General features: G+C 38.2%; 2 protein-coding genes and 1 non-coding gene across 5 annotated transcripts in view; 2 read left to right on the top strand and 1 right to left on the bottom strand.

The window, feature by feature from the left end:
• Positions 1 to 8680, top strand: part of Slc9c1 (solute carrier family 9 member C1) — a 69668-nt gene extending 60988 nt beyond the window's left edge. The window contains exons 23-27 of the mRNA XM_077795528.1: positions 1862 to 1993; positions 2105 to 2290; positions 3358 to 3484; positions 7126 to 7181; positions 8636 to 8680. Of these exons, the coding sequence (XP_077651654.1) occupies positions 1862 to 1993; positions 2105 to 2290; positions 3358 to 3484; positions 7126 to 7181; positions 8636 to 8680 (546 nt within the window). The remainder of the gene's footprint in view (positions 1 to 1861; positions 1994 to 2104; positions 2291 to 3357; positions 3485 to 7125; positions 7182 to 8635) is intronic.
• On the bottom strand, positions 5463 to 5569 carry LOC113188341 (U6 spliceosomal RNA). Its single transcript, XR_003301531.1, has one exon. It is a non-coding gene; the product is annotated as a U6 spliceosomal RNA (small nuclear RNA).
• A 6377-nt stretch (positions 8681 to 15057) lies between the features above and the next one.
• On the top strand, positions 15058 to 24087 carry Gcsam (germinal center associated signaling and motility). Of its 3 annotated transcripts, none has more exons than XM_026396419.2 (6): positions 15058 to 15086; positions 17791 to 17859; positions 20255 to 20299; positions 21283 to 21329; positions 22929 to 22957; positions 23767 to 24087. In XM_026396419.2, exons 1-6 carry the CDS (start codon positions 15058 to 15060, stop codon positions 24085 to 24087), a joined length of 540 nt encoding a protein of 179 aa, XP_026252204.2. The 3 variants fall into 3 exon arrangements, with proteins under 3 accessions (XP_026252204.2, XP_026252195.2, XP_026252212.2); XM_026396410.2 differs by having other exon boundaries at positions 17785 to 17859; XM_026396427.2 differs by lacking the exon at positions 20255 to 20299.
• Positions 24088 to 25006: the final 919 nt, after the last annotated feature.

Below are 25006 nucleotides of genomic sequence, written 5' to 3'. Positions count from 1 at the left end.
GTGTGTAGACAGAGAGGAAAAGAAGGCAAGAGAAAATTATTAAAAACAAACTTAGGAAATACAGTGACCAAATATAATTGTCCCAATTTTAACAAACCAATTCTTAGAAGTTTGAGATAATTTAGGAAATTTTAATATCAGCAGAATATCAGATGATACTGTTATCTTTAATTTTGTGTGTGTTAAGTACGATAATTGACATGTTATATTTTTGAAACATTTCTGTCATTGGGTGATGGAAATCAAAAATTTCATAAGTGAAATTATGTGATACCTAGGATTTGAATTTAAATACTAGCTTTCTACTTCAGGCTTTGATGAAGTTACTAGCACACTAACCATATTATGACTACAAACTTGACAAAATATATGAGGTAAATGTTTTCAGCCATTGAAATAGGCAGTTTATGCCTGAAAACCTTAAGAGAAATTCACAATGTAAGCCCTACATGCATCCTGTTCCCACCCATGATGCAGCAGGTAAGAACCTCATGGAAAGAGAAATGGGGGAGGTTAAGATGGCGGAAATCTGCCAAGCAGGGAGCAAAAAAAGGAACTGCAGAGACTCAGAGAGTCTGCGGGATGGTTCTCCACAAGCCCTCTGTTGAGGATTGCACATGCACAGAGTGAGTAAAAGTAGAGTGACTTAGTTATTCTTTTTTGACTTTGCCACTGTGCCCAGCTTTACTAGGTTGTTGAAAATGGAATAGAGACTTTTGAGGTCTAGAAGCATCAAGGATTGGGGACTTTTAAGGTTCTATCTTGCCAGAGAAAGAGATACTTGTTAAAACCAAAAGTAGACAGTTAAGGAATAAAAAAGAATAGACTTTAGGAGTGATGATCATGATCTTGATTGGGGCTTGTTATAGATCCACCCTAACAGCTTAAGACCAAGCCCTAGCAGAATCATGAGGGAAAAGAGTTTTCAAGTTGCACTGTCTTGGAAAGTATGGTTTTTTGCTGATTGGCCCAAGCAAATCATAAAACCCAGCTGACACAAGCTCACAGTAATCAGATTGTATATGAATTGCCAACTCCAGCAAGAATCAACAATTTTCAAAGACAGAATTCTACAATGTATCATCAGGAGTCATACAAAGAAATATGAAGTAGTAACCTAGAGTAAAAAATAACTACAAATGGTTCATTACCCAAAAGTATATATTATTATTATTATTAATTTAAAATAAATTAATAAAAATAGGTATTCGAGGTAATAGATATCATTTTACAATGTGTACATATATCAAAACTTCACACAATATCACATACATACAATTTAATAGAAGAATACTAAAGAACTTCTAATTGGACCGTGTGGCCTTTTGAAATTTAGTGCAGTGGTGCCTGGCATGGTGGTTCACACCTGTAATCTCAGCTCAGTGGGGCTAAGTCAGAAAGACTGCAAGTTCAAAGACAACCTCAGCAACTTTGTGAGGTCCTGAGCAATTTAGAGAGACCCAATTTTTCAAAATAAAAAATGAAACAGGCTGGGGATGTGGCTCAATGGTCAAGGGTCCCTGGGTTCAATCCCTGTTACCAAAAATAAATAAATAAAATAAAATAAAATTTAGTACAATGGAGCTAGGGATGTGGCTCAGTGGTAGAGCATTTGCTTAGCATGTGCAAGTTCCTGGGTTCAATTCACCAACACCACATCACAAAAATAAAAATAAAATTTAGTACAAGACAAGATCACAAAAATTGTGACCAATATATACATTTTATTATGTTTCCAAGCCACAGTAAGAAACTTACTAAATTGAAAATCTTAGTTTTAATGTTATTATAGGGAAAACCTTATTTCTTCAACCATAGGTGCACAGAATGAAATATTAAATTTATATCTTCCTTTTCCCAGACATATTTTATTCCAAAATCTCACTTGTATGAAGCCTTTAGACAAAAGTATCCTGGCATGGAAGATAAAATGTGGCTAAAAATTGGACGTGGAATTACTGCCCAAAAAATCAGGGAACATTTATCTTATGAGGTAAGAGGTGTTTTACAAACTTCTCATTAAGATATTGCCAAAAATTGACCACAAATTTATATTAAACTTCATAAATAATCAATAGGCTATGAAATTGTGTTTTTCTTATAGGACTGGAACTATAAGATGCAATTAGAGCTCTATAACATGCACATAAGAGATATACCGAAAAATACCAAAATTGGTATCTATGATGAAAGTGTAACCTATGTTATCCTCATACATGGAGCTGTAGAAGATTGTCTGTCACGAAAACTTTATAAGGCACCTTTCTTAATTCCTATAACATGCCATCAGGTAAAGAAATATTGATTCGTGTCTTCAGGCCAATATGTTTTATGTCCAACAATGTATTAGTATCAGAAAAGTCGATATCATAATTCCACTTTCTACCTTCCCATTATCCTCTTTCCCCCCCACTCCATAAACACCCACGACAGCCACATACAGTCTTCATCCATTGCTTTGGTAAAGCATCGATTTGCATTCAGATAGCAGCTCCGTTCCTTGGAGCTTGAGGGAAGGCAGAAAATCATGAGGAAGGATGTGGCAGGGGAAAGCTGCTCAGGACATCATTGCACCAGGACGTGGGGAGAGAAACTGTGCTCACTACAGACAAAATGTAAACCCCAAAGTTATGCTTCCTATAACGCACCACCTTCAGCAGCACCCCACCTGCCTACAGGTACCACCCAGTTATTCCCTCACTGATTTAAGGGACGGCACTCATAAACCCAGTCATTTCACCTCAACTTTCCTGCATTGTCTCACACAAGAAAGTCCCAGAGCCCCCTTACACTTGTCTAATTCTGTCTATCCCCTACTCATACAGCCCTGCTTATTGTGGATTTGAGTGTCAGTGTGATTCAATGCATTAAAAAACAGCACATGTTGGAATGATTTCTTGAAATATTTTTAAAACTCTTTCTGCCATATAGAAAAACTCTTTGATTAATTTTTTAAATGATAATTAAACTTCATAATTTTCTCAGCTGGAAGAAAAATAAAATATTTTTAAGAATCAATAAGAGTGGGCTGTAGCTCAGTGGTAGAGTGCTTGTCTCACACATATGAGGCACTGGGTTCGATCCTCAGCACCACAGAAAATTAAATAAATAAAATAAAGATATTGTGTTTACCTACAACTAAAAATATTTTTAAAAATCAATGACAGTATATGGAATATTGACCTTCCCACGATCAGCCTAAGAATTTTAAGATATCTGTCTTACTTCTGTTGATTTACTGATAATTTCAATCATCTTTTAAATATCTAGAGAGGACCTGAAATAGTAGCTAACTAGAGAAACATTTAATTGCATTTTATGTATTCAGAAATTAACTTGCATTCTACCAACTTACAGATACAAGGCACAGAAGATTTCACAAAAATAATGATTATTCAAACTTCAATTGATCTGGAAAAACACACATGGAACACAAGAAAGTATATGTCTACACCTAAAACTTCCCTGAAACTAGGATCAATAAGTGAGTTATTTCTTTTGGGAAATTTGAGAACTTACTATTCTTTTATAAAATAGTCATATATATATTTGGAACAGGTGTATTCATGTTGCCTAGAGTGTTTTTCAACCTCCATATTCAATACTCATACATGAACTCAGAATATCAAGTTACGCTTAGAAATTATTGTATTTTATCTATAAGAATAAACATGCATAATTATCTTAATAATATGAAAAAATTAATGAGGGAACTTCAGGCTCCTCCCCTGAATTAAAATATTTTATATGGCAATAATAATAAAAATAAAAAGAACTGACATATAAATCACTAGAACTAAATGGGTAATCTTGATATAAATTCTGTTCTTCATACAAATTTCACATGATAAAAATTATATCAAAACATAAATGATTATTTAATAACTCCTACAAATCTGTTGATGAAAATTTGAAAAATAATTTTGAGATTTAAAATCGTAAAGAATTAAATTTTGAAATAAATAATAACAATAGAAGTTAATAGTTGTCATTTATTTAAAGGAAAAATAATGTTAGAATTTAGAAATATAAAAATTAATTCTAAAATCTTGAGTGTTAATAACCATATTAGTAATGAAGAAATAAACAAAGGACAATTTTATTTATTTATTTATGACAGCGGAATGCATTACAATATTTATTACACATAGAGCACAATTTTTCATATTTCTGGTTGTATACAAAGTATATTCACACCAATTTGTGTCTTCATACCTGTACTTTGGATAATAATGATCCTCACATTCCACCATCATTAATAACCCCATGCCCTCCCCTTTCCCTCCCACCCCTCTGCCCTATCTAGAGGTCGTCTATTCCTCCCATGCTCCCACTCCCTATCCCACTATGAATCAGCCTCCTTATATTTAAAACAAACAAACAAACAAAAAAACCAAAAAAAAACATTCAGCATTTGGTTTTTTTTTTTTGGATTGTCTAACTTAGCATTATCTTCTCTAACTTCATCCATATACCTGTAAATGCCATGATGTTATTTGCTTTTATTGCTGAGTAATATTCCATTGTATATATATGCCACATATTTTTATCCATTCATCTATTGAAGGGCATCTAGGTTCCACAGTTTAGCTATTGTGAATTGTGCTATTATAAACATTGATGTGGCTGTGTCCCTGTAGTATGCTGTTTTTTTTTTTTTTAAAGAGAGTGAGAGAGGAGAGAGAGAGAGAGAGAGAGAATTTTTAATATTTATTTTTTAGTTCTCGGCGGACACAACATCTTTGTTGGTATGTGGTGCTGAGGATCGAACCCGGGCCGCACGCATGCCAGGCGAGCGCGATACCGCTTGAGCCACATCCCCAGCCCCGAGTAGTATGCTGTTTTTAAGTCCTTTGGATATAGACCAAGGAGAGGGACAGCTGGGTCAAATGGTGGTTCCATTCCCAATTTTCCAAGAAATCTCCACACTGCTTTCCATATTGGCTGCATCAATTTGCAGTCCCACCAGCAGTGTATGAGTGTACCTTTTATCCTCACATCCTCGCCAACACTTATTGTTGTTTGTATGCATAATAGCTGCCATTCTGACTGGAGTGAAATGAAATCTTAGAGTTGTTTTGATTTGCATTTCTCTAATTGCTAGAGATGATGAACATTTTTTCATATATTTGTTGATCGATTGTATACGCTCTTCTGAGAAGTGTCTGTTCAATTCCTTGGCCCATTTATTGATTGGGTTATTTGGGTTTTTTTGGTGCTTAGCTTTTTGAGTTCTTTATATACCCTAGAGATTAGTGCTCTATCTGATGTGTGAGGGGTAAAGATTTGCTCCCAAGATGTAGGCTCTCTGTTCACCTCCCAGATTGTTTCTTTTGCTGAGAAGAAACTTTTTAGTTTGAGTCCGTCCCATTTATTGATTCTTGATTTTAATTCTTGTGCCACAGAAGTCTTATTAAGGAAGCTGGGGCCTAATTCCACATGATGGAGAATAGGTCCTACTTAAAAATATGGAACACTTCACAGATTTGCGTGTCATCCTTGCACAGGGGCCATGCTAATCTTCTCTGTATTGTTCCAGTTTCAGTATGTGTGCTGCCAAAGAGAGCACAACAAAGGACAATTTAATGAAGAAATTGAAAGTGAAAAGCAGAAAAATGTTCAAGGTTGTTGATATAATAACATAATAACAAGTTAGATATTTGGTTTATTTTATTACTGAGTTTTTAAAAGAATAATAATACTTATTGATTTAAAAATGTTGTGAATTTACTATGTGTACTTACTTTGTTGGTACCAGAATACATTAATAAAGTTATAGAGATTGCAAAAGCCATAAAGGTATTTATAAACAATATAATTTCAAGACATTTATCCTAAAGATATAAGCAAATAAGAAATAGAAATGTTCATTGAGCATTATTTATAAGAATAAAAACTTAGAAAAAATAAAAATGTATAATGATAAATGGATGATTAAGTTACTCAACAAGCAGTCAACAAGATTATAAGTAGGCATTAAAAATTAATGTTCCAGCCTTGTGCAGTGGTGCACCCCTGTAATCCCAGTAGCTTGGGAGAGTGAGGCAGGAGGATCACAAGTTTCAAAGCCAGCCTCAACAATTTGTCAAGGAGCTAAGTAACTCAGCAAGACCCTGTCTCTAAATAAAATATGAAAAAGGGCTAGGGAGGTGGCTTAGTGGTTAAGCATCCCTTAGTTCAATCCTGGTACCAAAAATAAACAAATAAATAATTAAAAAAGAAATTGTCTATTTTGTAATGTAGAGAAGGACCCTAGGATATATGTCAAGTAAAAATGCCAATGATAAAAACACTAGGTTACTAACTTTAAGTGAATTATAATTTGTTACATTACAGTTGCATGATTTTGAAACTAAGTGGACATAAAGTACTGTATTTATATAGGTTCCCACTGAACTTAAGATTAAGCGTCCACAAGAAACATTAATGGGTCCTTCACCATCCGTTCCTTCATCAGATGTCTCTTCTACCTAGCCATAGCAAACTATTAATGGTTCCCCTGAAATGGGAGATCTGGGTGTGTCCCACACCTGAGCCTTCACAAAACACTCCTTCTGCCTAGAACCCTCTAAACATCCCCTTACCCTCAGGTCTCCATTCCATACAGCTAACTCCTTCTTATTCCTTTAATCTTAATTTTTTCTTCAGGGAGCCATCAACGATAATTCCAAACCTCACTGAATCACTCTCCTGTACACTCCAGTAGCCCAACATGTGCTGTCCCATAGGCCAATGTCAAGTTGGTTTTGGTTTTGTTTGTATATTTGCTGGTCTGCTGTTGTACTATCTAAAAAAAAAGCATAGGATCTTAATATTGTGCTGTCTTAGGTGTCCTTATTACTTAATGTCCCTGGCACTCCAAATACATATTGAAAGTATTTGGAGATATTGGGATAAAAGATGATTTTGTCTCCTTACCTTTCAAACTTTCTGCACATTGTTATATGATCTTTATAATAAAATATATCTAAGCCTTTTTTTAAGGTTACCCTTCACACCAATGTCAGATCACAATGTCAGATCACAGCATGAATGAGTTGAATATGGTCTAACTTAACAGTTCGACTAGTTGAAATTGTGACCCACATTTCAGTAGTTGAGTTCACACCTTCTTTTTTGAACTAGTTTCAAGTGGATTCCTGGAAGAAGAACTGCAAGAAGAAAGTGATATTAAGGAGGAGGTAAACTTGGAACAGTTCTTTTTTAAATTTTGTTTGAGTAAAAGAAACTCTGCAATTTATAGGAACTACCAGTGTATTTTTCTTATTCTACAGAAAATTATTACATAGAGTTTAGTATGAAAAGTTTCTATTATCGCAAGGTATACGATATAAATTGTTATTTTTTGTAAAGACTAAAGAAATAACAAAGGAAAACAAATGTAAAGAGATATCAGAACTTCCTTGACTTACATTAGCATCCAGGGACCACCACAGATGGCTGTGTTGTAGTGTATGAGGCCCTTCCCCTCCACCTCATGTTAAAATTGGACTGGGGTGAAGGCTCTCAGCCTGAAGGTACAATGCTCTTGTACTCACAGTGCCTGATAAAAGCAAGAGCTCAAAAACAAATGCCCTATAATCTACTTATCCCACGGTAACCTAAGTTACTCAGAAAGTCCCACAAATATTGATCGATGTCATGGTTCTCTATGAATTTGGGTACATCACTTGGGGATCTTAAGATCTTCAAAATCATAAGCCAACTTTGCAATAGGATTCTAAGTTATGAAACAGTATTGGGACCTTGAATCGAAACTGAGTGGAGAGATGCAGTGAAAATACCTCATCACATCTCTACCAGCCTACCTCTGCCTGGAAGAACAAAGGGAAATGACAATTAAAATAAAAAGATGAGGAAGACATTTAAGATAAACTATTTCCAGTGCCTGCTGGTTAGGGCATCTCTCTATTTATGGGACTACCAAGCTTGCAGGATTCAGTTTAGTGTATTTGGGGTGTGTGGGGAGGGGAGGCGGAAAGAGCAAGGGAAGCTGATGTTCTTCCTGTGCCTATTCTCAAAAAGTACTGCTTGTCCATCAATTAAAATACAAAATGATGGCATGACGGTTGAAAGGACTCTAACATCAGCCAATGGAAAATCATCACACTGTGTTATCTAGTAGATACTTTTGCTCCCTGATGTTAGATCCTGGCTGGGTTTCTGTGCCAGTTCCCTTTCCACTACCCCAAACTCTTTCCCCACCAAGACCACCTTAGGATTGTGGCTTTGCTTTCACTAACTGAAAAGCTCTCTTGAAGGCCTGTCACAGCATCCTTGCAAAGTGTCCTGATTCTCAGGACGATGCACACAATGCAGAAGTCCCAGCTCTCACTCCTAATAATGTTCATTGAGCATTAGTTATAAGAATAATGATAAATGGATGATTAAGTAAATCACCAAGCAATCAACAAGATTATAAGTAGGCATTTAAAATTAGTTTTCCAGCCTTGTGCAGTGGTGCACGCCTGTAATCCCAGCAGCTTGGGAGGGTGAGGCAGGAGGATCACAAGTTCAAAGCCAGCCTCAATTGGCTTTGAACTAGATTGTACACTAGATTATAGACTAGATTGTATAAATCAGACCCTTATTAACACCCCAGAATTTGACTCCTGTTTCCTATCCCAATTTCTAGGCTGAAGAGTCTGAAACATTACTCGAGGAGAATATTAAAGTCTAAAGCATCTCCTAGAAAAAACCTAAATGAAAACCTGGTAAGCTGCCTCAGTTTCCTCGACATGACCAGGAACATATCCAATGGAGACTGAAACCAGAAGTGCATTTGCCCTTAGTAAGATAGTGTGGATTAGAGCACTTCCCACTCGCTAGTTGATTCTCCCAGTGTCTCTAAATTCCAATTTGAAAAGTTATCTTTAAAATAAGATTCCTCTGTCTAGATTTCTTAAAACATAGATTCCTGGTTTCCCCTCTCTATTCTGCTACTTAACCCCACCATGCAACACTGGCTGCTCCCAGTTCACTAGGCTGTTTTTCAAGTGACCATGTAATGTTGAAAGATATCAAAAGATAATAAGTTATGACTTTGCTTCTAAGGATTTATGTTTTAGTTACATAGACAAACCATACTGGAGGACAATTAAATAGCAATAGAGGATACACTGTGGATAGTGCCAGCTGATGTTGAAGGAATTTGAAATAGAAAGAGCTGGCAATGAAGAATTAACAGACTCTTTGGAGAAAAAAGAGGATGTTCAGAATGGAGGACATGAGAAAACAAGACCATTGGGGAACCATGAGTCTAGCGATCTGACAGCTGGCTGTGCCAGATGTGTCTGTTGTAAATATCTGTGTGTATGTCTGTTTTACATGACTTACGTCACAGGGCATAGCACTGGGTTAAAAAATAAAAACCATCAGATAAATAGGTTTATCTTCATCTAAGTAAATGTAACCTTGCATGCCACATCCTTTGACAAAGGAGGCATTTAAAAATAGATTTAAATTTTTTAAAATAGATTTAAACATGAACAATACACTAGGGAAAACTATTGGCAAGAATTATGTGCTCACAATACAAGCAATATCTTTATCTAGCATATAGCATAACAAGGAAAACTATAACTCCAGTAGGCAAGCTCATGAACAGCCTGTTCAGGTACAAGACAATATCCAATGTGGTAAAACAGTAAATTACAAAATACAAACGTAAACAACAATGAAATAGAAACATTTGTCTTTTAAAATATGTCCAGTTTTTAATGTCAAAATCTATTTCCTTTGAAATAGATGGAAATTAAATGATACTGGTTTTCTTGTATTTTGCTGATAGATGAGTGAAAGCAATTTATTATAACAACAACCATAAATATGCTCACATATTTTGACTCGGCGGTTCTTGGAAGTAGCCCAGGTATTAAAGTAAACAAAATGTCCAGGACACTATACTATTTCTAATGGCAATAATAATATAATGATTAAAATAGTCCAAGTGTCCAAGAAAATATCACACAACCACTGAAAAGACTGGCTGTGTAGTCCAATGCAGACTATGAAGAGGAAGGCAGAACATATAACATACAATAAACATCTTTTAACCCCAAGATGACCAGAAAAAAATAAATCTAAATGATTATGTTGTAATTAGTTGAAAGCAGAGGTGGTTTTGTTCACTTCTCTTCTTGTGTGTCGTTCTATTGGTGCTATAATGAAAAATGATTATTAAGCATTATTGAAGTGTAACTTGAGAGTTAGCTGTTCCTTTCTGTCACTCTTTACATTCATGGATGCTATATAACAGAGTGGGAAAAACCTGACCTGAAGCTCAGCGAGGGCTAAGGAACTAAGTTAGTGTTTGCCAGAGTGGAACATCTTCCTCCTAATAATCCATACACCACCTGCATCCAGTTCAGCAAGGGTGCTGCTCTGACTCTACCTCCAGTTTGTCTTGCTGCCACCAATTTATGATGAGATAATAGTCATATTCACTCCTGCAATTTCCTTCTTTACCCTTGACCATAAAGGCCAGGAGATATTCCACGGTGGGAGAGGGATGGGGTGGAAATGACTCTCTAGTACATCCTGTTTCAGGTTGTTGGTCAATGCTTCGAGATTCCAAAGCTCTCTGCTTTCTTTGTGTATTGTCTTCTCTCCTGGGTTAGAAGCAGTTGACAAGCCTGTTCTGAAGATGGAAGCAAGCATCGCTGTGACTGTGTTGGGAGGCCTGCTGTGGCTGCAGCACACTTCCATCATCCAGAGGGGCCAGCTTCTCATTGGATCCTGCTTGGATGCTCTTGGAGCTCTGCAGAAAAGGCATCTGAACGTGGTGACCAGCCAGCTCAAATCATACATATATATTCGCAAAATGTTCTTGATATAAAATATCTATTATTTTAAATATTCAGATATCTCAAAAATATTAGAATAAGTTTTAGTCTTAAGAGTCAGAAAAAAAAAGCTTATGTCACCTAAGGTAGTTTGAGCATTGTCTTTAGAGTGATAATGATTCGATTCATTTTATTATGGATAATAAAATGCCACTAAAATGTGGTTTAAATGTTGCTCTTGATCCAAGTATTGATTTTTGTCATTCTTCATATTTCACTCATCTTGGGAGCTCAGAATTTCTCAGACATAATAGCAAAGAATGGAACCTGAATCAGACTGAATCACATAACCCAACCCTAAATGAAACCTCTAGCATCCATTTTGTCCAGAACAATGAGCACAATATTAGATACACAAATTTAGAAAATAGTCATCACAGGAGAGTGCATGCTTTGTTAGGTATACTAGCCTATATAATACACTATATAGGTATGAACTCCTGTAATCTTCATAGCAACTAGGTTAAGTAGACACCTTTATTTCCAATTTATGAATGAGTAAACTTGGGTGAGTTTGAGCCATTTGCAAAAAATCCTACAACTTGTAGGAAGAAGATTATAGATTTGAAAATAAGGCATCATGCCATATATTCCCCCATACTAAACACTAAATAAATACCTACAGAATTAATAAAAATTTAAATATGCCTTCAGGTTCAGACTTTCTGGGAGTTAAGAAATCTCAATGCTGTGCCAAACAATTGGCGATGGGCACATTCTTAGAAACAAAGAGCAGAGATTCCAGTCACAAAAATGTCCTTTGTGGTAAAGATAACCTGGTTCTTTACCAAATGAAAATTAAGACAAAGGATTGAGGGAAGTAGGAATCAAACACACACACACACACACACACACACACACACACACACACACACATTACTGACCTAAGAGAATGTGATTGCTTTCTTTTCTTTTCTCTGGAATCCGAAAGACTCCAAACAGCATAATTTACAAAGTTTTTAGGTGGCCTAGGTTTCCAAATAAAATCTAAGCATACACTCCACAGTATTAGGGACTGTCAATGTCTGCTAGGTTTTTGGACTGGATTGTCAACCTCTCCCTACACAAGGCACTGAAACACCAAATAACCCTGGACCATGTGTGCTGGTGTGCACCCGCCTGTGTGCAGGAATGGGGGCTCTGTGCCCAGGACTTCACTTTTATCTGAAAGAATGTCATGCACAGATTTTGGCCTGAAGAGGGCGCTTAGAGCTTGCTTCCATTTGACTGTCAGAGGTAACCCACTTAATTTGTTTACAATGTCCATAACATTGCTTATTTTTTAATGATATTTTGATAAAAGGCTCTTCTTGGGCCTTTCACTTTGATTTTTAAAAATTTAGCTGAGTTCTTGAACTTTTACAGTGCCTGCCCTCCTGTTTTGTATTGTTTTTTTCCTGTAGTTATTTATCTTTCATATTCTATGTTACTTTTTTTTTTTTTTAATGAGAAACTTTGTAAAAGAAGAAACATTTTTCTCAAGGGTCACTCATTAACAAGGAAGTACTGTGCTACCCTCCTTCCAGTCACATCTATAAGAGAGTTTCAGTAAACTGAACAAATTCCCACTTGGCTTTCAGACAATGGCCTTTCCAATCAAAATAACCCTCTAGGTTACTCATTGTTCTTGACCAGCCATTGGAGCAAAATGCAAAAACCCAACCAGAATTACTGGGACAAACAGTTATCTCCTTTTTAAAAACATTCTTTAATGAGGACTATTAGCAATGAATAGCTGTGGTTTTCAGACATCAACCAGGACTCCTAATCAGCTCCTCTTCTTCAGCACAAAGTAAGTAAAAGTTAGATTAGGAAGAAGACCTCTCAGTATTATTACACACACACACACACACACACACACACACACACACACACACATTTTGTCCACACACAAAATGGTAGGCCATGGTTGCTATCCCAAATTTTCTACACATATATGATTTAGGTAACTTACAAGATATCCTTTAATATTTATTGCAATTATCCAGCCTGGGGAAGGAAATGGCTTTAGAAGTGAAGAATGGAAGAAACAGATTAAGGTAGTCCTAGATTTCTTAAACCTATATACAATGAACACCCTAATTTTAAATGTAAACTTTGTTATATATTTTCTTATTTAACTATCTAATTTACTAGAAAGAGGGATTTTGTGATTTTCAGATGTTCACAAAATAAGAAAATTTTCTACCATAACATTTTTCCTAGAGTTAATTATCTGAGGGATTAATAAAAAATTTAATAAAATGACTATTAGAGATAATTTAAACCAAATTCTCCTGTCTCTCCTTTAAACCTCTCCACAGAGGTAGAAGAGAAAGAAAACCCTTAATTTTTATAGATATTAAATTGGAATAAATGCAATGTTTACAGTAGGTCAATTTACAATAGCTGAACTATGGAACTGAACTAGGTACCCTTCAACATATGAATGGATAAAGAAAACATGGTATATATATATATACATAATGCAATATTACTCATCTTTAAAGAAGAATGAAATTATAGCATTTGCTCGTAAATGGATGGAACTGGAGACTATCATGCTAAGTGAAATAAGCTAATCATCAAAATCCAAAGGCTGAGTGTTCTCTCTGATGATAACCCACAAGGCAGAAGAGGATAGAAGTTCATTGAATTAGACAAAGGGGAATGAAGAGCAGGGAGCGGGCATGGAATAGGAAAGACAGTAGAATGAATCAGGTATAACTTTCCTATGTTCATGTATGAATACATGATCAGTGTAACTCCACAACATATACACCACAAGAATGGATCCTAATTAGAATAAGTTATACTACATGCATGTATAATATGTCAAAATACACTCTACTGTCATATAGATCTAAAAAAGAACAAGTAAAAAATAAAAGAATAATGCAAAATAAATCCATGATTTCTATCCCCAAATTTCTTTCTTTTCAAATCTCTTTTCTTCCTCTTGAGATATGTATAAAACTAATATATCCTTTATAATCTACAGTTCTGTGACAAGGAATGCAAAGAGACATACCACCACCACTATTATCAGGATAAAGAAAAGAGCAGAAATTCCCTCAGTATCTTTGAAAATCACTTTCTCTCCTATCCCTTGCTTGTGGCAGACTTTGGTTTTGTCTTGTCCTGAATGTCACAAAATGTCAGTTTTTTTTTTAAATAATGCATTTGAGATTCATCAAGTTGTTGCACCAACTGGTATTCCACTCCATAGTTTGTTCAGCCATTCACCAGTCGAAGATTATTTGGGCTATTTCCAATTGGGGGGGGGCAGATATACAACTTTACATACAGGTTCTTAGAGGATGTAGGTTTCACTTGGGTAACATAAACTTTGTTAAGAATTTACTTTCTCTGCTATTTCGTCTAATTTACTGATGAGGGAGATTTTGTGAGTCTCAGATAAGCAGGATTGCTGGGTTGCATGGGAAGTCTAACTTTACACGTAACTGCCATTTGGTTTACAAAGAGGCTGTACCATTTCAGATTGCCAAGAGCAATGTGTAACACTCTCACTTGTACTCCATCCCTTGTCGGCACTCAGTATTGTCAGGTTCTGTTTTCATTTTTCAACATTAGCCCTTCTAAAGAGTGTGCAAAGTTATTGCTTTTGGTTTTGAGCTACATCATCCTAATGACTGTGATGGTGAGCATCGTTTCAGGCATTTATTTGCTATCTATACAGTGTCTTTGGTGAAGAGTCTGTTCATATAGTTTGCCATTTTTGTTACTGGACGTTTGTTTTCTCATGAGTGAGTTCTGAGAATCCTTTATATATTTTCTACTAGCCTGTGGTTTAACCCTTTGGTTTAACCTTTTCTTTTTTAAAACAAAATTCCCCCCCCCCGACTTTTCTAAGACATCATGATTTAATAGGTATCTGAAATGGAAAAAACCTCACAACCCACTTGTAATTGCAGACCGGGGGTTCCCCAGGTTCTCAGAGCTTGCACTGACCAGCAGATTCTGGTTTTGGCTAATAGTCCAGTGCACAAAGGCTTTGACATTTCAGCACGTTCTGCGTGCGTGTGTGCCTCTAACGCTCCTCCCCCAGCCTCTTCCTCCCCTAGACAGATACCCTTCTCTTTTCTGCTCTGCACAGGTGGCCAGAGCCATGCAGCCCATTCTCTAAGTCAGGAGTGCCCTGTCAGAGTGCAAGGGGTGAGAAGGAAGTGGTAAAGGGACGGTTGGCTGCGAAGGTGCTGAGAGGACTGAGAGGATGGGGAACCATCTACAGAGGGAAAACAGGTGAGTCCAGACTCCCTACAAGGGAGCAGGGGAGAGGGTGAGGGCAACATGAGAAAAAGAGGGCAGTTCTTGGGGGTGAAGGGAATTGAATAAGGAATCTGACAAGAATTCAGTTCCTCCTATGTGTCAGACACCCCACCAAGTTCCTTAAATACAATTTGGCCCAGAATCCTAGTGAGCAACTGCTGTGAAATGCGGAACAACTTCATCCAGAGAGGCCTCCGTGCTAGGCCCCCACCTAAGAAAGGAGCCGTTTTCTGAGGTCCTGGGGAGGGAATGCTCCCTTGAGTGCAATGCTCTACAAGGAGCTCCAAGACACCTACTCTTTCTGTCACTATTTTAAGTTCAAAGCAATTAGCAAGTTTCCTGCCACCATGAAGCCTCATGTACTGCAGACTTCCTGGATTTAAAACAGGTAAGCAGAGGTCATGTACATAGGTAGAGTGTTTGGTTTAACTTTTCTAGACCTCAGTTTCCTCATTTTAAATGGAAAAAAATTATATGATACCTACCATGGAAGCCTCTTGTGTGCATAATGCTAACTTAATGTCTGACACATAAAATGATTCAGTAATCAGAAGTAAAAAAATTTTAACCAGTCTTCATTCGCATCAAAGCAAATGATGTAAAATTAAGTACCACCCAAACTAAGGGGATCTTTAGGGTATAAAGTGATGTGGTCTAGGGAGAGGGAGCTTGCAGAATGGTATTGTTTATGGGATTTTTTGGTGTCCAAGATCTCAGATCATGCCACTGGAAAGTGGAGTACAGAAAAAGGGCGTATCCCAAAATACCACTTACCAAAAGAAGGCTTGGAAATCATATGGAACGTCTCATGTTCCTTCTTGAGGATCAGTATTGTCTGAGACTCCTCCTCCCTGGATATTCAGAGCCCTTGGTCAGTCTTCTGCTCTAACGGTCTTCTGAAAGAGTATACATCACTGTTTTTAAATGTGGATGTGAGATCTTTGAATGTGGGGATCATTTTTCATTGTTTATTCACTGTTTCTTAAATTCTTGGGTCCTAGCATTGTTCCTGGATCATAACAGGCACTCCATAAGCATTAGATGAATGGTTGAAAACAAAGAAAAAACTGTCTTGAAAGTAGAAACAAAATATAGATATGTTGTGAACAAGAAAGTAGAGATTGATGTCACAAGGGTAATTTTGCAGGACTTCAGTGTGAGGGTGGTGGATTATGATATTAACATGTAAACATTCTAAAAAATTCTTGAGACAAACTTCTAATCATGGTTATAACATTAGATGCATTATATTTATTTTAAGTTCTAGAAGTCATTTGATTTCTTTATGTGTAAAGAGCCAATAATGTCTTTTTCCCAATTTTGTTTTGGATTTTGGTTTCTTTTGAGTTATTGATGGTAAAAGTTATTTGTACTTTAAAGAAATTAGTCCTTACATAAATTTTGCAAATATATATGTATGTATGTATGTATATATGTGTGTGTGTATATGTATATATATATATATATATGTTTTTCAGTTTATGTGTCTTGGGCCATGCTAACTTTTATGGTTGTATGTTTGTTATATTTTAAAGATAATTGAATTAAATGTAGAAAATATTTAGGTTTCTTGCATTTTTTAATTCTTTCCCCCTTCTAAGATAAGACCAATCCACACATACATGCTTTGTGTGGTTTTGTTTTATATTTAGCCCTATATATTCAACATATGCTTTCAGATATGATGTTTTTTCAAATGATTGATCAGTTGGCCTAGGATCCTCATTTTCATGCTGATTTAAAATGTTTTTCTTGACATATTCAAAAGTCTTGTATTGACTGGGAACTAAGTTTTTTACTTTACCCCATCACCCAGTTCCCACCCTGTCAGCACTCCCCTTTCCATGTCTTTCCTGATCAAATTTGTTACAAAAACTGGGAAAACTCCCCCATAGGATAGAAGGGCACCTATGCTTTCAGGAGAAGAGCTCAGGGTTTCTGAAGGAAGAATCTGTCCCAGGGCAACCCAGACTCTCTCCATTACTGGTTGTGGATCCTTAAACAAATTGCCTATTTCAGCCTCTCTTTCTTCATCGATTGGTAAGTAATAGTATGATAATATGAACTTCATGGTGGTTATATTCTGGGATTAAGTGAAATATGGCGCATAAAATGACTGGCACAAAGTAAGCAGTGTTTGTTAGTTTCTTTTTCTTCATACTCTCAACTTCCAGCAAATGAAAACGGGATTTTGCAGATATACAACCCGAACAATGAACCTATTCATTGTCTTTATTTAATTCTTTTCCTCTCCTTTTAGCCTGGTTCTCTGTCTGCCTCCTTGCTTTCTGTGAAAGATGGTGATTTACAGGAACCCACTGCTCGTGTGCAGCCCCTGGAACCCCACCATTTAAGGAGAGCTGAGGAGCCCAGGCCTCTCTCTGTACATTGACACTTTAGGGAATGTGATGAGGGTTCCTGGACATTTAGGAACAAATGATTTAGGACCAGAGGTGCATGTCTAGGGGCTTTTCTGTGGCAACGGAAAGAATATCAGGTCAGAGACAGCTGTGGCGTATCATTAGGAGGGAGTGTTAACAACTGCAAGAAGGGCAGGGAAAGCTGAAGCGATTCCAGGATTACACAAACAGCACAAGTGAGCAAAGTGGGGAAAACAGAAAGAGTGAAAATCCTGGAGAGGAATTGCTGAGCTCATTTCTGATACATTGAGTTTTAGGTGGCAGCGGGACACTCAAGAAATGCCTTGGAAACTCAGACTTCAAAACACCAAGCAGAGAACATCCAGGTGAGAGAACCCTGTACCTAACTCTGTACCAGACTCCTCCCAGCTTCTGCTCAAGAAAAAGGTAGCCTGACAGGTCCTAGCCCTCAAGTACCCATCACACACACACACACACACACACACACACACACCCTGCGTCAGCATAAGTGTACTTACTGTGAAGACAGGATAATAGACAATGGGGAAACTTTGGATGGGACTTGTGCTGCTTTGCTAGGAGTCTGAAGTAACTGTGAGCAACAGTCAATAAGACAGTGTCAGACTCTCTCCTACCCTGTTATAAAATAAGGGGTCCTATATCCTATTGTGTCTTTGTTTGCCTGTCTCAAATCCTTTGTGCCCAAGTTCCATCTAGACCTTCCATTTGAAACTTTATCTGTTTCTGAAGTGATCCCATTCCCCACACCATGACAATTCTTGGAAGGTTTATGAAGAAGTCCTTGAGTTTACCCTGATGCTGTTAAACAGAGCCTCATCAATTCTTCCTAACCTTCTGAGTGCCCAAAGAATCACCACAATGTGGAATTTGCGTCCCAATGTCCAAGAATTCCAAAGTATGGTAAAATCTGTTGTCCTGTTTCCTATGGAATTATTTGCACTTTTCTCATGGTTTCAGAAGGATCTTTTGAAAGAGTGGAACTAAAAATCAACTGCTGGGCCAAGGCTGTGTGGGGGCTGCCGACCCAGTGATTGGCCAACAGACCACATTCTTTAGTGCAAGCTGAGAATCATATATTTTGGGGCAGGCATCATTGGGCATATAGTTCAAATATGCTAAAGCATATAATCCAAATGATGAAATAAATAAGAAGGGCCAGGACCATTAAAACAAGGGAGAGATTGGATAGACCTGGGAGCAAGGTAAGTCTCTGTAGAAAAACAGGAACCTACAATCGCTGACTTGTAGGGGAGGCTATAGAAATTTGATTTGAGACATGGAAATTATTGAATCTCATCCTAATCCAAAAACATTCACATTGAAATGCAAGAATACGTTTCAGAAAAGGCTTAATAGAGGAAAGAACTTACAAGTAGCTTTTTCCTATAGTCAAGAACTTACAGGTAGCTTTTTCCTATAGTCAACTTTATCTGATCCTTACAAACCCATTAGCTAAGCAGTATATATATATATATATATATATATATATATATATATATATATCTCCTCATTTTAAAATTAAAAAACTGTGGTTCAAGGAGTTCAGATATATAGATCCAGTAGTTTGAAATATACCATCTCCTTTTATCTCACTCTCATATCCCTTTTGTGAACTTTTTTCTTAGCATTGGTTTGACTCAGTAGTTTCCTTATGATGCCTTTTAGTTACAGAAGAAGGAGATGGAAACAAATGGCTTAAAGGGAACCAAAGGCAGCCAAAGAAGAGGAAGAGCTGCAGGCTGTGCCCTTCAGCCTCAAAGGATCTGATGACACACAGCCCCTGGAGGCTGTCACTACCCTCAGCCAACATGGTGGCCACAGCCACTGTTACGGTGCAGCTGGCCACTCCTCCACCGTCCCCTCTGACAAAATTCCCTGGGAAAGGTCATCAGAGAGACCTTTTTTGGACAGTGTTTTCCAAATATTCTTAACTAATGTAATAATTTATAGAAGGCTTTCACATCTAACCATGGGTGGGGGGAGTTGACCATGTCTCAAATTCAGAAAGATGCACAGAATGATATTTAGATTTTAATCCAATATCTGTGTGCAGAGGGGATTTTTATTTTATCTACTGTCAATGACATGTCTGGCTATCTAGCTATGCCATTGGAGTCAGGTGGTAGATGATCTTAGGTGCCAGCTAGTGTTACTTTGTTCTTGGCTACTCATTTCTTATTCATATTCTTATCAAGTATCTACTGAAAACATTTATTCTATGTCAGATGTGGCACATGCTGGTGACATGTACCATGATAAATGAAGCAAATATGACTCACCAATCTTGTGAAGCTCACATTCTAGTAAAGAATATAGACAGGTGAGCAGACCATTAAAATGTACTACGAAAAGGAGAAATTCAGAGTGCCCTGAAATTATGTGTAGATATATGCCAAACCCACACTGGAATGAAATGACCTTTAAAGATGTCCACATGCCTGTATCTTGATTTCCTGAAGATAATCCTGTGTTCCTCATCACAAAGGAACAAAGCAAATCTCTAGTATGGGGTGTGAGAAAACTTTTCCCTTTGCTGGGAATACAGTAAATGTTCTTTCCCCTGATTTGGAACCAATGATGTCATCTTCATCTTCAGAGGGATGTGTCCAAGGCACCTAAGGTGAAGGCATGCCTGGGGAAACAAAGGGTTTTCTACAGAAATGGTGAAGGGTAGGCAGCCACCTTAACAAAGCTGCATAAACCAGTCTTGTGACTGTGAGTTTCTCTTGGGTATTTCAGATGCTGGGATTGCCACGACACAGAAGAGTGTTTCTGCCTCCCGTGGTAAGTGGAGAATCACTCTTATGAGTGATTTCCCTATGTGTGGTTTCAGTGTGGTGTTTGCTCTAAGTTACCTGTGAACTCTGGGCTGTCCGTGGCCATAGTGCAATCCTGGCACCAACCCCAGACCACAGTCACTTAGAGTCGATCTGGGAAGCAACCCTCAGAATCAGGTGAGAAAGAGGAACAGTTGTCTCATGAGTGGTACACTCTCCTCAAACTGGCAAGCCTCAGAAGCGAGAGTGAAACTGGCTACTAATATGAAGACTTTTTTTCACACTGAAAATTCCAGGGTCTCCATGTGTAGAAGCACACCTTTCTGTTCCTTGCACAGATCATTTACAGACAGTATACTAATATAATTTACTATCCAAACTGGGACACCTTTGGAAATGATGAATATGCTAAACATAGTTAATAACTGCTAAGTGATTGGTAATGACATTAACCACTGCGCAAATCAGGCAATATGGTGATCCTCCTCAGAGCAATGCGTCCTTGTCTCCGGAGATGGTAATGGATGTCCACTACATTTATATTCCATTTTTCCAGGAGACCTTCTCTACACTGTGTTCTAATGGAAAAATGTTTAGGAGATCATAGATTAGGACTGGGAATGGCAATTATCCTGGCTCCCCCATTCACATGATATAAAATAAACTATTATTGTATTAGAAATAAACAAATAAACCTCCAAACAACCATAGTTCCCCTATACGTAAATTCCATATCAGGTTTAGAAAAGGGAAGAAAGGGGACAAAGAGAAAAAGGGAGCAGAGAGACATATGTCTATCTGGTCTCATCTTTCATTTTCTCTTTCTTATCCTCTGATTCCTGTAAGCTGAAAAGTCATCATAAAAGTCATATAAATTTAACAACTTAAAGATTTAGAATTAAATTGCAAAGGTTATTGTAATTTCTTTGGAGAGCTTCTGAATATTAAAAAAAAAAAAACAATTTACTTTTCTCTTTTTTGTTTTTGCAGGAAAAAATTATGTGTTTTTAAAGCAAGGCAAGATTCCCAAAAGAAAAGTAAGTCATTTCCTTCCCATCATTTTCAATTTTGATAGGCATGTTTCCAAACTGTCCCTTCTCTATGCAGTAAAAGCCCTGTGGGCATATTTCTAGGATAATATCTACATATGTTACCTCAACGTATCCAATCATCTGTCTTTTGTCCCTACTGGATTGTGAGCTCACTGAAGAGAAGATAGGCTTATTCATCTCCATAAGTCCTTAGTGTCTGTGGTCTGGAGGATGAAGGAATGAACTGTAGACAATAAATGTAAAAGGTGGAGACAGAAGACATTTATAATGAACTGCGAAAAAGCACAGGGATGGGCAGTTAAAGATTTAGATCCTTGTCATGAGAGCTCAGGAGAATCAGCAGCTACACAAGGGGCAAAGGGGCAGGGATGATGGGCTCTGCATAACAGCAATCATGCTCCTTCTGTGTGGATAACAGTTTTGGCAGGGAAAGACAAGAGCAGCTGCCAAAAGCCCACTCAGGTGGCTGGTGCACTGGTCTCCAGGGACAGATCAGTGAAGTTAAGGAGAGAGACGAATTTGGGAAGGAACAGGCAGTGAATAGCATTACATTTAAGATGCCTTTGCTTTCCTGGGCAGAGGGGAATGTAGTTTATTCACACAACAAATCCTTAAATCCAGCTTTGTAAAGTGTTTAAGTGAATAAGCTTACCCTCCCAGCCCAGCCATTTTACCCCAGGAATGGTGGGTCCCAAGAAATTCTAATCTTCATCAGAGTGAAATATGATATAAATAAGACCCCTGATGCTTACAGTCACAGACCCTGTTCTTTAATGATCATCAGGGGGGTTCTGGATAGCTGTAGAAGCACATGGGGATGTGAGACCCTGAGGAATGTAAATCTGTGCACCGCATGGCAAGCTGCGTGCCACACCTGCCTCCTGTGCAGGCTGCGTGGAGGGCACCTGTTTATTTACAAGCCGGCCCTTTTGCCATTTTGGGGAGTGGGGGTTGGGGAGTGTGGCAGATGTGTTCATTTGCCTTTTTGCTGAGTGGTCAGAGCCAGTCCGTGACAAACAACTGGCTTTTGAAAAACATTCTTGCTTGTGTCCCCATTCCCTGCAGCTTCAGGAAAGGGAATGCTCCCCTTAAGAGTTTCCCTTCTGTAAGACTTTCCTTGACCACAGCCACCACAGGAGCACCATCTCCTGCTGCCCGAAGGACAAGCAATCCCCTCCTCATTGCATTCTGGGTCTCTCCCAGTCTGTGTGCCTCCTAGGCTAGCCTGTGAGCCTCTAGAGGACAGGACTGTTTCTGATGCTTGTCCCCCATGTTCCTTCTAACAGAGTAGGTATGCAAAGGATTTTATTAAGTAAGGAGAACAGAGGGAGGAAAGCAAGGGGAGTGTGATTTCCCGTTTCTCCAAGTGTGTCTCCTTCCACTTGATCTCTCAGCTTGAGCAAGCTTGGGCTGTTTCTTGTTCAGATAGCTCTGTGACTCCCCAGGGATCTTCTGCAGATCATAAGAGCCCAATAAGGGCACCTCAGCTGCCCCTTGGTTCTCTGGTTGCTGATATTCCAGTTCTCACTCCTCTTAAATCACCTTGAGATGTGAAATTCATTGAGTTTTATTTTCTTTCTCTAGATGAAGGAATGACACCTACTCCTATCCAGGTAATAAGACCTCTTCTGACCCTAACATGGAAGAAGAACTTTTTAGATGCCAGGAATGTGAACCCAGGGCCATATGCAGGGCCTGGTGGCAGAAGTAGCAGCCCCTCTGTTGCACAATTTAGTTTAAGGAACTAATATTTACTGAGCATTTGATTTATGACAAGCAATGTACTGAGTGCTTTAGAGGCATCATCTCATGCAGCTGTCACAACAACCTCATAAAATGGTATCGTTGTTTCTCCATCATTTAACATATGAGGAAACAGATTAAGTGATACTTCCCAAGGTTAGACAGCTGAAAGATGGCAGAGCCAGGAACCAAAGATCACTCCAAAATGCATGCTCTCTCCCTCTACTTGGCTCCCTTTGCTTTTATCTTCTGCAACCCCACCATAAGTAGGGCCTTTCCTTGAATTCTTTCTCTTTTTTAAGATGCAATGATCTCTATAATAAGTGATTATATCATAACCCAATTACATTAATATATCATCAGATCATTGTCCTTTATGAGAAAGGGCTGCCCAGGGCCCAAGACTTAGGGAATTATACAAGGTGTTCAAGGGTCATTTTGAAACATGGGGTACAGAGAATACACGTGGGTAGTCTGTGTACACTGGGCAATATGAATGCTCGGGCTACCTTGTCTAGAGGTTGGAGTGGAGGCCATTTTTAGGAAAAATGGCCAAGAGATGGAAAGGAAATGGTAGTAGAAGAGAGACTTTACCCAGGATCAGGCCTGTGTGGAGACTAAAGTGTGAAGGGAATAGCATGAGGCCAAATCTTGATGATGACTCTCCTTTGGCCAGCAGGACCGTGCTAATCAGACCCACATGGAGGAGCTCTGCTATGTCCTTATCCATCATCACAAGGACCAGGGAAGAAGGCCTTCAGGGACTTCTGCTGAGGTGTACTATGAGAATGTTTCCTGCAAGGCTGAAAGACCCAAAGAGTCTTTGGGAGGAACAGAGACTGAGTATTCACTTCTCCGTGTGCCCTCCACTCCTAGGCAACCCCCTTCCCCAGAAGATGAATATGAGCTTCTCATGCCGAGCACAATCTCCTCTCCCTCCCTGAAACAGCCACACGTACTTCCCTCCCCTTTTGAGACACAGTTTTCCCTTTTACAATGAAGAAGCTGGACTAGTGTTAATTTAGCACCAGCAGGTAAAAGTGGAAAGTGGGTGTCTCTGCTTGAAGCAAGCCTTAGGCAGGAAGCCCTTCTGTGTACAGTTTGCTAAAGACAAGGGCCTCTAAGATCCTGCTCAACATTCAACATCTGAGAGTCAACCAGTCATCCTGAACAGCACTATTTGAGAAAGGAGTGTCATCCTTGGTTCTAAAAAGAACTGGAAGTACTGTGTGGTGGAAAGAGATTTGTGGTTCCCCTGCAGCTCTGTTCACCACGAAATGTTCTTGGATTCTTACAAAATATCATCATGATTGTTATCTGCAGGCACAAGGAAGTTTTCTCATTATATCAAGTGACCCGAGGGGGAAGTCACTCATTGCAGTGACTCAGTCCTACTCCCAATGACAGCCTGAGATACTCCTCTGAGGAATGTCCTTGATACAATGTCCTTCGACTCATTGGTTCCTGTGCCTGGGTTGGTTATGGGTTGAACCAGGAGGGTACAGTATAGGTTTTTATAAATCTTTAACCATGTTTTTTTAAGCTTTATATTTCTCCCCATTAATTTATTTTGGTGGGGAGAGCTAGAGATTGAAACTACATACTAGGGAAGCAAGCTACCACTGAGCTACATCTCAGTCCTCGTAAACCTTAATAAGACAATCAGTCTCAAAAAGTGATACTGCAGAAAGACCTCTGGAGATCCTTTAATCCCCTCATCTTTTTTTGGACTCAGAGAGACTAATTTGCCCATTGGTATATTAAGTTAGTGGCACAACTTTAGCTAAGAGCATGATTTTCCTGGCTTCCGACTCAGTACTCCTCCAACATACTTACAGAAGAGCCTCTTCTTTGTAGTCAATATCTCTATTAAATAGCATGTCATGTATAAAATAGGAATAAGAAGTCTACATGGGAAA

Source organism: Urocitellus parryii, chromosome 2, assembly GCF_045843805.1.
Source record: "Urocitellus parryii isolate mUroPar1 chromosome 2, mUroPar1.hap1, whole genome shotgun sequence".
NCBI lineage: Eukaryota > Metazoa > Chordata > Mammalia > Rodentia > Sciuridae > Urocitellus > Urocitellus parryii.
This window is presented reverse-complemented; position numbering and strand designations above follow the sequence as displayed.

Excerpts from the sequence above, each read along its gene's own strand:
- Gcsam (XM_026396410.2), top strand. The coding sequence starts at position 15,058 with ATGGGGAACCATCTACAGAGGGAAAACAG. Across the intron at positions 15,087-17,784 it reads CATCTACAGAGGGAAAACAG|TTTTAGGTGGCAGCGGGACA; the intron begins GTGAGTCCAGAC and ends TGATACATTGAG. Across the intron at positions 17,860-20,254 it reads ACCAAGCAGAGAACATCCAG|ATGCTGGGATTGCCACGACA; the intron begins GTGAGAGAACCC and ends TGGGTATTTCAG.